Consider the following 13,631-nt stretch of genomic DNA (forward strand, 5'->3'; position numbering starts at 1 on the left):
CATTCTAATGTTGTAAAACCACCAAATATATCAAATTACAACTTTTTACTTTCAATTGCAATCTCGAGTATCAAATTGACATCTTTTTACTTAAAAAAAGTTCAAATTAATACTTTAAATTTTAGCATATATTCTAAACAAGGAAGTAATGTTATATTTAAAACAAAAATAAAAAATTATAAAACTTAACAATAATTTTTTATTTAATATAAATAAATATATTTATTTTATAAAAATCTATCCATATCCGCAATCACGCCTTCTCGACTCTACAAGATTAATTGACGTAATCAAATATTTGAATGATTTTGTCGCCATTATATCTAACCTGCTAAAGAAATTTATATTCAGTAATTTTTCAAAAATTAAATAATTTTTCTTAATTTTTAAAATTTAAGGAAGATGTTTTTTTTGTTTTAGTTATAAATATAAGGATCATTTAGAATACTTATTAAAATTTGAAGTATTGAAAAAAAGATCAATTTGATGCTTACGAGTGTAAAAAAGGTGTGGATTTTAATATTTCAAAGTGCAATTGAAATCGAAAGGTTATAATTTGGGTATATTTGGTGATTTTTATATTTCAGGTTTTAAATTATAAATATGTTAACATAGCGTTCTGTTAACTCACATGAAACGAGGGACTTAATTTTGACAAAAAATGATAGTGCAGAATATATTTTTAACGTGACTCAAGTTGAAAGAAAGGTAATAGTATAAGGACCTAATTATTCGTTTGGTCTATAAACTTCACGATAGAAGACAAATTAATTTAAGTTTAATATTTTTGTTTACGAACACCCATGCTATACCACAAAAATAAGATAAGCAATTTTCTTCACTTTTGCTTCCGATCAACTCGAGAGAAAGAAATGGGAAGCGATGAAAAAAGTCGTTTGTTTGAAACAAAAAGAGCTAAGGGAAGAGTGGTTTATAGAGCGTTTGCATGTACTATATTTGTGGCTATTTGTTTGATATGGGTTTACAGATGGAGTTATATACCCAGTGAAGGAGAAGATGGCAGATGGGTTTGGTTTGGTTTGCTCGGAGCTGACCTCTGGTTCGGTCTTTACTGGCTCATCAGTCTCGCTTTCCGGTGGCAACCGGTCTACAGGCTCCCCTTCAAGGATAGACTCACTAGCAGGTTTGCTCTTCCTTTTTTTTCCTGCAACTTATGCTAAAGATAAAACTTGTATAAACATTCACTAATTTATGTTTTGCATTTAGTAATCTGGATAGGAAACTATGTTGATTAATGATGAACAGGTTCGGAAACGAGTTACCAGGAGTAGATATATTTGTGTGCACAGCAGATCCAACAATAGAGCCACCAATAATGGTGATGAATACAGTTTTATCAGTCATGACTTACGATTATCCCTCCAAAAAGATTAGTGTATATTTATCAGACGACGGTGGCTCCATTCTTACGTTTTATGCATTGTTACAAGCGTCTGAATTTGCAAGATTTTGGGTACCTTACTGTAAAAAATTCAATGTGGGACCAAGGTCTCCTGCTGCTTATTTTGCCTCCATTTCTCAACACGAGACTGGCGAGTCTGAGGAATTTTTGACTATCAAGGTAATGATTGCTAAAAAGACTATACGCAATGGTTACTCGAACCCAAGGCCTTTGGTTTTGGATGAAGTGTTCTTACCATTTGAGCTAACTCATCTTGTCTAATTTTTATAGTTGGATTGCTAAGTAGTCATGGTTATATATGCACTTTAATTTGTAGAAATTGTATGAAGAAATGGAAGACAAAATTGAAACTGCGACGAAGCTAGGTAGAATTCCTGAAGAAGCAGCCTTCAAGCATAAAGGATTTTCCCAGTGGGATTCACAGAATTTTTCAAAACGCGATCACCATACTATTCTTCAAGTAAACCTTTCACTCTTTTATACTCTTCATTTTTCATTTCTTGCATGATAAGTAGGGATGTGCATTTGGTTTGAACAAAACCGAACCAAAGTTTTATTTTGAAAAACCAAATTGATAGATATGTAAGTTTCTTCAAACAAACCGAACCAAACATGTTGGTTCAGCTCAGTTATTTGGTTTGGTACGGTTTTTGTAAACTGTACAATATTGAATTTCTCTGCTGTTATCAGATTTTGATAGATGGAGAAGATCCCGACGCAATAGAGGACATTGATGGGTGTCCATTGCCTACCTTAGTATATCTTGCTAGAGAAAAGAGGCCTCAATATTCCCACAATTTCAAAGCTGGGGCCATGAATGCATTGGTATACAAATTAATATCATCCTAGTTTTCTCAATGATCCCCCAATTATTTTGCTTATCTCGCTCCGTGTGTTTCGTTACCTCGGTAGATAAGAGTGTCATCAAAGATTAGCAATGGAGAAATAATTGTGAATCTAGACTGTGATATGTACTCCAACAACTCCTTAACCGTGCAAGAAGCACTCTGCTTTTTCATGGATGAAGAGAATGGCCATGACATTGCTTTCGTACAGTTCCCTCAAAGCTTCGACAACATCACCAAGAATGACTTGTATGGTGGTTCAATGAGAACAATTACCGATGTAAGCTTGTTTCGTACATAGACGAAATACTAACAGGACTTCTTGGCTATCTGTAATTGATTTTGCTTTTGATATTGGGATGTAGGTGGAGTTTTATGGCCTTGATGGTTTTGGAGGTCCTATGTATATTGGAAGTGGCTGCTTTCACAGAAGAGATATTCTCTGCGGAAGAAAATTCAGTAAAGATTGCAAATTTGCATGGAGCAGAGATGACGGTCATAAGAGACAACAGAGTTTAATGGAGTTAGAAGACGAAACGAAGGCTCTTGCAAACTGTACTTTTGAGCTAAATACTCAATGGGGAAATGAGGTCTATCTGAGTTATTATATGTCTATCTTAGTTATTATATCATTATGTTTTGCAATTTAATATATATCGTCCACTTTTTTTTTGGACAATTGAGAAGGGGGAGCGTGTGTGGGAGGATTTGAACCCACGACTGCCCAACGCTTATACCATTTGATGTATAGTTGTCAACTTTGAAAACTCTTAACTACCAATTTTTATGCAATTCGGAACAACAATTTTTACCATGCTAGACGTCTACACCAGCATCGGTGTTCCAAATTGCAAAATATAAGCAATTTATGTTTTAAATGGAAAAATTGAAAATTATTAAAATTAGTAAACAAGCTAAAGTTCATACTGCCTAAAATGTTTCGAGACAAACTAATTCATACTGCCTAAAACGTTTGATTGCAGATAGGCTTAAAATACGGTTGTCCGGTGGAAGATGTGATTACAGGGTTATCAATCCAATGCAACGGATGGAAATCGGTGTATTATGCTCCAGAAAGAGAGGCATTCTTAGGTGTTGCACCAATCACATTGGCTCAGTCATTGGTGCAGCATAAGAGATGGTCCGAAGGTGATTTTCAGATTCTGCTGTCTAAGTATAGCTCTGTTTGGTATGGAAATGGAAAAATAAGCCGTGGCCTGCAATTGGGTTATTGCTATTATGGTATATGGGCTCCAAATTGCTTGCCGACCCTTTACTACTCAATTTTTCCTTCACTTTGTCTTCTCAAAGGGATATCCTTGTTCCCACAGGTATTTTTTATTTTTGTTTGTATTGAAATTCTGTTCCATGGAAAAGAAAAAACTAAAACATGGTGAGTTTCCAAAAACCTTTACGGTGATTTCAGGTGTCATGCTTATTGTTCGGTTTTTCGGTTCATTTGAATAAGAAATGAACTTTTTTTTTCCAAACGGATCCGAACTGGAAAACTAAACTTTTTCTATAATAATCACACCGAATTGAATTTGTCGATTTACTTCTATTTTGCACACTAATGGTTTGGATTTAAAAGTTAGTTGTGCCAGTTGAATCCGGCCTATTACAGAATCTCCTTTAATATCTAAAGTTTTTGCAATCTGTTGTTGGTTTCAGGTTTCAAGCCCGTGGTTCGTACCATTTGCTTATGTGATAACAGCCAACTACATTTACAGCCTAACTGAATTTCTATGGCATGGAGGCACATTCCTAGGATGGTGGAATGAACAAAGAATATGGCTATACAAAAGAACAAGCTCTTTTCTATTTGCCTTCATGGACACCATCTTTAAGACGGATTTAGATTTCGTAATCACCGCCAAAGTCGCCGACGAAGAAGCGTTACAAAGATATAAAAAAGAGATTATGGAATTTGGAGTTTCCTCTCCAATGTTCACCATTTTAGCTACGCTAGCAATGCTCAATTTGGTTTGTTTTTGTGGAGTGGTGAAGAAAGTGGTAATGAATGAAAATGGTATTAGGCATTATTATGAGATTATGGCTTGCCAAATTGTTGTTTGTGTTGTATTGGTTTTGATAAATTGGCCTTTGTATAAAGGCCTTTTCTTTAGGAAGGATAAGGGAAAGTTGCCTAGTTCTTTGATGATCAAGTCATTTGTATTAGCTCTTGTTATATGTAATTGCTTTATTTTCTTGTGATACTTTCATGTTAACTTTTGGTAATAATATAATGAATAAAGGTTCAACGTGCCCCTTAAACTTGTGACAAAGGATTATTTAACCCGGTTTTTATTTTTTTGAATTCCAAAATTCTTCATTTTTGGGTCAATAACCCCATAATTTATATTTTTATTGTAAAAAATAGGTTTCGGATAATTTTATCACAACAATTAGTGATCTTTCTAATTTCATTTTCGCATCCGTCGCCTCCAATTTGTAATTCACGCGTTTTAAAAATACAATTATGAGATTATCTGACTTAAAAATGAAGAGTTTTGAGGTTAGTTGCTCAAAAAATAAAAACTGGATTAAATGACTACGTATCACAAATTTAAGGGGCACATTGATCCTTTCTTTATAATAAAATACTCCCTCCGTCTCACTCTAATTGACAAAATAACTAAATTACAATAACCAATACAAACTAATAAATGACATAGATAGTTACTTTTATACCCCTCTATTGATAATGGAGCTAATTAATGCTATTAGTATATTAGTCAAATTCTCATTAAATATTCACCATTTTCCCATAAAAAGTTTAAATTTAAATGAGGGTAAAGATGGAAAGTTAAAGAAAAAAATTATAGTTATGTTAGTTTTGTCAATTAGAATGGGACACCAAAAACTCCATATTTTGTCAATTAGAATGGGACGGAGGGAGTAGTTAATAGCAATTACACTTAAGGAAGAATTGTATTAGTGGTGTCTAAATTTTCCATAATATATTATTTTAGTGCTTATTTGTTTTAGATTATTACTTCAACTTTATAAAAGAGTAAATGAGTATTAGTTGTCATTTTTTTATTATCTGAGTATTAACAAATTAAAAATGAATTTTAAATTTGTTGATATGGGTTGCTGCTCAAACTTTACATATGACGGAGAATTTGAAGCAAAATTAAATTTAATTTGTTATTTTAGCACCGTTAAAATAATGATATGAAAAATAAAAAAAACAAAAGTTTAGATATTATTGGAATATTTTTTTATAATTTTTTTATTTTGAAAAAAATGGAAACAAAATTTTAAAAATGCAAAATCGATCTTGGAGTTTGAAAGCTATGTCGAAAATGTATAAATAAGAGATCATGTAATTTGGAAGCTCAACCGTAGTGTTCACCATTGTTGCAACACTAGCAAAAGGGGTTAATTAATTTTTAGGTCACCGAACTATAGTGTTTTTACAAAATAGTTATCAAATTATAAAAAATTACAAAATTATTACCGAAGTATAGTTTTTTTACAAACCGGTTACCGAACTATAAAAAATTACAAAACGGTTACTGGAGTATTATTTTTTTACAAACGGGTCACCACCTTGATGATGTGGACAAGGAATAAGATAACTTTTTTTCCTAAAAAAACAACAGTTCGGTAATCATTTTGTAGTAAAACTATAGTTCGATAACCATTTTGTAACTTTTTATACTTCAGTAACCATTTTGTAAAAATACGATAGTTCGGTAACTATTTTATAACTTTTTATAATTTGATAACCGTTTTGTAAAAACACTATAGTTCGGTGACCTAAAAAATATTTAACCCCAATATTGAACATATAAAGCTTAATTAGGGGTATAATAAGTGGCAGAACCAAAAATCTTATTAAACTATTTGACGTTTGTTTTATTGTTTAAGTCACATTATATGTTGTTCAGCTAAGTGTTTACTTTTTTTTAACTATTCAGTCTATTTTTTTTAAACTAACCGTATTATTTTGATTAATTACGTTAGATTAGCGATTCATATGATTAATTTTTTATTTAAAAATTTAATTAATTAATAATTTACTTGAAGGGTTTAAATAATCCTTTTATAATATTTAAGAGGTTAAAACAAACTTTTTATTAAAAAAGTTCATAATATTTAAAGAGTTAAAATGAATTGTTTATCAAAAATAATTTATCTACATATTAAAAAGCAGGTAAATCATATGTAAATAAAAAATTAAGGGCCGTTTGGTTCGTCTTAAATAAAAAGGGATTGAAAATGTAAATGAGTGATTTTTATTGTTTGTGTTTGTTTTGTCAAAATGTACTAAGGCATGAGAATGTGATTACCCCTTCAAAGAATAAATTTATAGGGAGACTCAATCCACCACATCATCCATGAACTAAACCTATCACATTATTACACATCATTAAAATATTGGCACTATTGTAATATTATTATTTAAAGTGTAAAAAGATAATAAACAAAATTACGATATTGCCAAATGATGTGTCATAATATAATAGACTATTCCATAAATGACGTGATATACTGAGTCTACCTAAAAATCTCTCCCTTCAAAGAAAATCACCTATTTCCTTCTCATCCATGGGAATGGACTTTTTTATTCCTGATAGAAATAAAAAATTTAACAAAATATTTTAATAATAAATAAATATAATTATTAAAAACTATTTTCAAAAACAAATATTTATTAAAAGATAAAACATTTGTTTAAAATAATAAACAAATTAATATTTTAATAATAAATAAATATAATTATTAAAAAATATTTATTTTAAAAGATAAAACATTTGTTTAAAATAATAAACAAATTAATAAATTTCTTAAAAAAATATTTTTTCCAAAAATAAAATAATATTTTTTTGAAAAATAATAAAATAACTTTTTTTAAATAATAAAAAATAATTTAAAATAAAAAAATAATTTAAAATAAAAAATAATTTTTATAAAAAAGTTCAATAGATAATTTTTTTTTATTAAATATTGCAAAATTATATCCAGCTCCATTCCTACACTAATTTATTGAACCAAACAACAAATAAAAATAATCATTCCCATTCCAATTCTCATTCTGATTCTATTAACCTTGAACCAAATGATCGCTAAGTGATGTGATCTAATGGTGGGTTTTTTTATGGAGTGGAGGTTCGATGTCACAGCTGTAGTTTCTGATTTCATAAATCAGTTTGCAGGTGATGGTAAAAATTGAGCGAAGACGGCACTTTATTGGCGAACAGTTAGATAATTTATTTTTTTATTTTCGTAAGTAGATCTGCGAATCAGACAGCATGTTGTTTGTTCCATGTCAGGTCATCGGGTTTAATTTTCGAATTTTCCCGAATTTCTTACAAATGTAACTGTTTCATATTTGATTAATGAAGTTAGATGAATTTAAAAAAAAAAAAATTGGATCCTAAACATGTACCAATACTTCAATCCATAACGTCAAAAGGTTAATAGCAATATTTTATTAGTTTATTTAATTAAAACAACAATGCACTAATTACCCATTCTTCTCTACTTGCTATCAAATTAAAACTTTTTTTTTCTTATTTTCCAATTTAAATATTTTTTTTTAACTCAACTCAAATATTTAGATGCACAAAAATCACATACATTTCTCTATTAATACGTGATATTATAGAGGAAAATAAAATTTAACTTTTATAAGCTTTATAACTCCATCTGCTTCAAAGAAAAAAAAATTACTTATTACTCTTTTTTTTGGAGTGTTTTAAAATTATTATCTACATATATAACATCTAAAAATATTAAAATTTATTTGTTATTCTATTTTTTATTAACTCGTAAGTCATGTTAGAAATAACTTTCTAATATTATATAGAAATATGAAAGTAAAAACATTTGAATTTAATAATTGATATAAATAGTTATATTTTTAAAAGATAAATTTTTTTATATTTATAATTTTGATCATTTTATCAAATATATCTCTAAGATACAATTTAGATATTATGATCCGTTAATTTTACAAATTGATACAAATATGTCCAACCCTCAATTTAATCTATTTATAACACGCTTTTTTTTATTTTAAACCTAAATAATTCTTTATAAACTGAAATTGAAGATTAATTGTGTAAAATAATTATTTATAACTAAAAAATTTATAAAAATAAAAAAATAGATATAATCTGGAATTTGGATATATTTATTTCAATTCGCAAAATTAACGAATCAGAATGTAAAATTTATATTTTAAAATTATATTTGATAAAATAACCAAAATTGTAGATATAGAAAATCATTTTTCTTTTTAAAGCTATTTTTATGTGTAAAATAAAAAATAAATATTTTTATTTTTAGACGGAAAGGGTATTAACTATAACGAACTTTGTCAATAATATCAAAAGGTAGATGTCGAATTTTTGTTTATTCAATTTCTTTTATGAAATTTATAGTTTAGAAGTATTTAAATTTATCCATTTGTTTATTACAACATCATACAATACAATAAAAGAGATATAAAAAAGAATTAAATAGCATTACTCTAAAAAGAGTTGGAAATGCCAAAACTGAAAAACTATCTGAATATTTGGTAACCCAATGAAGGAATAATAGCATTAATCCTCTCGACAACAACAAGACTAACAGTAAAATGCTTCCAAAAAATTGATTTTTTATTTGTCAAAAATCTGCTTTAATAATCATTTTTAATTTATATAAATTACTTTCAGAGGGCAAGTTCTGTCAATGGCGTGACATTATAATAATATTAATCATACATCAAATACCAATCTTAATTATTGATTATTGATTATTGATCATTGCCCTAAGGTCACGACAAATGCCAACAGACTACTTATGTCTCAGCGTTTTGTTTTGTTGGAGTAAATGTTAGAAAACAAAAACTTTAGACACAATGTTAAGTGATTTTTGGATGATAACATTGTAATTTTACCAAATCCTATTATTTAACTGGATAAAAATTGATAAGGCACTGTTTGAATTAAAAAAAATTTGGATGATAATATTATAAATTTTACTAAACTTATTGGTTTATATTTAATTACTTTTAAAATTATGAACTTTAATTAACTTTCAATTTTGGCAATTTGATATATAGACTATCAATTGTATTTTCGAGGAGGTTAAATGGACAGTTCATGGGGTAAATAAAACAAAATAATATAGTTTAAGGGTTAAATTATGCGTTTTACTTATTCTTCACATGATTCAAAATGTTCGAATACACGCATTTTGCCGCTCTGATAATAAAAAGGTCACATCGGTAAAAGTTTGAAGTTGAGAGGTTATATATAATAAAATTGAAAGTTAAGAGGTTTAATAGGAAACAAAAAAGTTTTTTTGGTGAGTGAGAATAAAGTAGTAAAGTTTAAGAGCTAAAAAATGTATCAAATTTTGAGATAAATCAACGGTGTAAAAGTTTATAATACCAAAAATAAACTGAAAATTAATCAAAAAAAATATTTATTAAATAAATTAATACCAAAAATAAATATATAACTTTATTTTATTTATAAAATATAGATTTCTTTTTTATATATCATAATATATTTCGTATAGAAGATGGATATTTTTTTATAAATAATAATTTTCAGACTTAATTAGTCAATTACTTGTTGCTATACATTTAGCATATGCATAATTTTTATATTATTGCAATAATTTATATTTATTTATTTTTAGTCTAACATATTTTGTGTGTGTTGTTATAACATGGATACCAATTGTTGAGATTATGGTAATTGTTGTGACCGATTCGTGACCGAGTGAGCAAATTGGTATGTTGCAACGGAATCAAAACCATTCGTTAGATATTTAATTATGGATTTGGATAACATATAATAATATAGTAAAATAAAATTTTATGGTCTAAACTCTTCATCTTTTATCCCATTTTTATTTGCACTATAACCTGTAAATCGCCGATTACAATCAAATCTGCACCTTTCATTTTCAATTGCATCCTCAAGCATTTAATTGATCTCTTCACTTGAAAAAGTTCGAATCAATACTTTATATTTTAACATAGATTCTAAATAGCGCTTAATGTTAGATTTAAAAAAAAACTCTTCTTCCCAAAAAAATTATAACATAATAATAATTTTTTTAATACAAATAAATATTATTCTGTTATAAATATTATTTTTTTGTTTTAATTATAATATTGAGAACTATTTAAAATATATATTAAAATATCAAGTATTGAAAATGAGGTCAATTTGATGTTTGAGGGTGCAATTGAAAGCAAAAGGTGTGGATTTTGATGTTTGAGGGTGCAATTTAAAACGAAAGGTGTTAATTTGGATGATCGGCGATTTTACAACTTTAGGGTGCAAACGTAGAAGGACTAAGTGGTTTATTGGTTTCTGCTCTGTCCTTCAAGCGGAGTTATGGGGAGCCCTCGACGACGGAATGGAAACTGCTCGGCACAAAGGTTTTTGTAGTGTGATTTTGGAGCTGGACAACCTTTTAGTTGTTGAAGTTATTCACATAGATGACATTTCCATTAGTGCTAACATGAACCTGGTGTTAGCTGTTAAAAATATGATAAAGAGTATTTCGCATATTCATGTCTGCCATACTCACAGAGAAGGCAACCGATGTGCGAATCGCATGGCAATGCTGGTTTCTTTCAATCAGTTGGAATGATTATTTATGATAGTATTACTAAGGACGTTATAGGCTGCTTGAAGAAAGACACCGCGGACGTCTCTTTGCGTCACATGAGCAGATGACACTAGTTTTCTGCTTCTGGCTTTTGCCAGCTCTTCTCTTATAAAAAAAGGATTAAAAGGTGGATGTTTTTTCAGACCATTATTCCGAAATAAATAATTAACACGGAAAATTTATGTGGTTCGACATTAAAGCATACATTCGCTGGTGAAAAATCGAGTCATCCACTCATCATAAAAAAGGGTATAAAATTGTGGAGAATCACCAAATATAAAACATTTTTAGTAAATATACCCTCAAAAGAAAAACTCATTAAATGTTTAACTCTTTATACGAAATAACTTAAAAAGGTTAGGATTAACTTATATTTCTCACATTGCACACATCCTATTTTCTCTTTATGCACATTAATGTTTAATTCCTATTGTGTGTGTGGTTTTTTAGTTCTTGGTATTTTGAAAGATAAATGAAATATTGTATTTATTGTGAATAAATAAATTATATGGCATAAAGAGTATTAATACTAATTGGATTATATTTTCTAATTAGATAATTATAATAAAATTATTCTTCTCCCAAATATTTTAGTATTAATACAATCTTAAAGAAATCTATAATATATATAAAAGTGTATTATGGGGGGAACACTTTTATTTATGGACAAAAATATCCTTTTTATAATTGTAGAATTTAACTATTAAAAATCTTCCATAATCCTAATCAACCACTTACACTTACATGAAGATAAAAATTCGCTACATGTCTTCTCAACCTTAACTATTAAAAGTTTTTCTACTCCTAATCAACCACTTGAAATTTTTTCCTAATCCTAATCAATTACATTCTACTCTATGAATAACATATAAATATAAAAAAAATTAAAAAATCATATTATGAATAACATAAAAGTATAAAAATTAAAAAATTATGTTTGACTATTTTAAATGTAAATAATAAATAATAAATATTTATACTTAACGAAATGTTTATATAATAAATCATATAAAATTTATATTTATTATTATAAATAATAAATTAGCGGAGCATTTTACTAATCACGATGTATATCACACCTAAACAAAATTAAATAAATTAAGAGTATAATTTTAAATAAATAATATCAAATAGGTTCAAGAACATGCCTATGTAAATTTTGGGAGATATAATCGAAGGATCTAAGAATCATATGTAACTAATAAATTTGATATTGTATTGGCTTTGTATGATCATATATATTAGTTTATTAATATCACTAATTTAATTTTAAATTTTAATTTTATATAATATTAAATATAGATGACAATTAATGTTAAAAAAGAAAACCACCCGTAACAATTTTAAATATAAAATCTCAATGCGTATATAATTAAAAATTACGTTCAACAATCTCAAATATAAACCATGAAAATAATAAAAGTATAACTCACGTGCAGCGCACGTGCACATCAAACTAGTAAAATTTAAAAGCCTAATAAGTTTGAACCTCGTAATGACAACATTATGAGATAAATACTGAAATAAATATATAGTACTATATATTATATTGTTGTAAATTAATATCCAAACATAAACGACCAAAAAGGAGGAAATAAAAATATTATCCTTTAAACTATCACCATCTCAACATCATTCTTGTTCCTAGCATGAATTTCATGACCAATGTTTTATTCCTTTAAAGAAAACGAAAAAAAAACACTAACATCTTCTTCCTGGAAAGAGAATAATTAATTTATTATCATCATTTTATGACAAAAGATTAAAAAATAGAAAACTTTAAAGATAAAAACAAAAGATAATAAACAAATAATTAATCTCCAAGTTAATGGGTGTCGTTATCAGAAGATTTAAAATCTTAAAGTAGGATTAAAGTAAATAAATTTAACTTGATCAAACTTGCAAATTAAAATATGTTTAAATAAATTATAAATTTAGCGATATTCTATAATTTTACTCGAATTCAACTTAACAATTTATTAATATTGAAACTATAATCTTTTGCAGTTTAGAAGATTGAACAAGTTTTTAATAAAAACAATTGATATGAATGTTAATATATATCACCATTCTTAGGGCTCACTGTTTCGACAGCCATATTATAAAGTTTTATTGAAAAGTTATTTGATATTTTATATTGTAAGAAATTAATAGCTTGGTATTGTATAAATTGTCCAATATAAATATCAAAATAATTTTTTTAAAAGATACTAAAGCACCAGTTCATGAAATTAATAGAAATATTTATGAATCTTTTTAAAATTTATTAATTAAATTAATTTCATAAATATTGATTCCATCAAATGAATAGAATATAAATCTACAAATTTATATATAAAAAATTAAAATACTAAAAAATTTAAACAGTTCGCCACTTGTAAAAAATGATTAATTCCAACTTTTTTATTTACAAAGTGGAAAATCAAATCATAAATTTTAAAGGAGGGTGTTTCTTTTAAATCCGTAAATTCTCATAAATCTTTATCCAAAAAAAAATAATGGTGTATGCGTATGCATTTTACAAATTTAACACGTAATTTTTATTTCGGGAATGTTGGACACTAACTTTTGATCTTCTTCGTGGTGGTCTTCTCAAGAAATAGTCCTTCCTGACTCCAAAGAGATTGAGGAGAGGTTACAAGAAAAGTCACAAGAAGATAAAGTGATCGAGCAGAGTACTCGAGAGGTGGAGTCAAGTGAAGAAAATAGAAGAAGTCAATCCCCGAGAAGGGCTC

The 13,631-nt window shown here is 27.6% G+C and overlaps 1 protein-coding gene across 2 annotated transcripts; it reads left to right on the forward strand.

Annotated features, from left to right (window-relative positions):
- The first annotated feature begins 750 nt into the window (after positions 1–750).
- On the forward strand, positions 751–4,542 carry LOC126669194 (cellulose synthase-like protein E1). 2 transcript variants are annotated; one of them, XM_050362596.1, is made up of 8 exons: positions 751–1,144; positions 1,267–1,582; positions 1,740–1,883; positions 2,114–2,248; positions 2,336–2,548; positions 2,634–2,858; positions 3,252–3,599; positions 3,940–4,542. In XM_050362596.1, exons 1-8 carry the CDS (start codon positions 804–806, stop codon positions 4,480–4,482), a joined length of 2,265 nt encoding a protein of 754 aa, XP_050218553.1. In that variant the 5' UTR covers positions 751–803; the 3' UTR covers positions 4,483–4,542. The 2 variants fall into 2 exon arrangements, with proteins under 2 accessions (XP_050218553.1, XP_055960728.1); XM_056104753.1 differs by having other exon boundaries at positions 1,002–1,144; positions 1,228–1,582.
- The last annotated feature ends 9,089 nt before the right edge of the window (positions 4,543–13,631 follow it).

The sequence above is a fragment of the Mercurialis annua genome, linkage group LG2 (genome assembly GCF_937616625.2).
Source record: "Mercurialis annua linkage group LG2, ddMerAnnu1.2, whole genome shotgun sequence".
Classification (NCBI taxonomy): domain Eukaryota; kingdom Viridiplantae; phylum Streptophyta; class Magnoliopsida; order Malpighiales; family Euphorbiaceae; genus Mercurialis; species Mercurialis annua.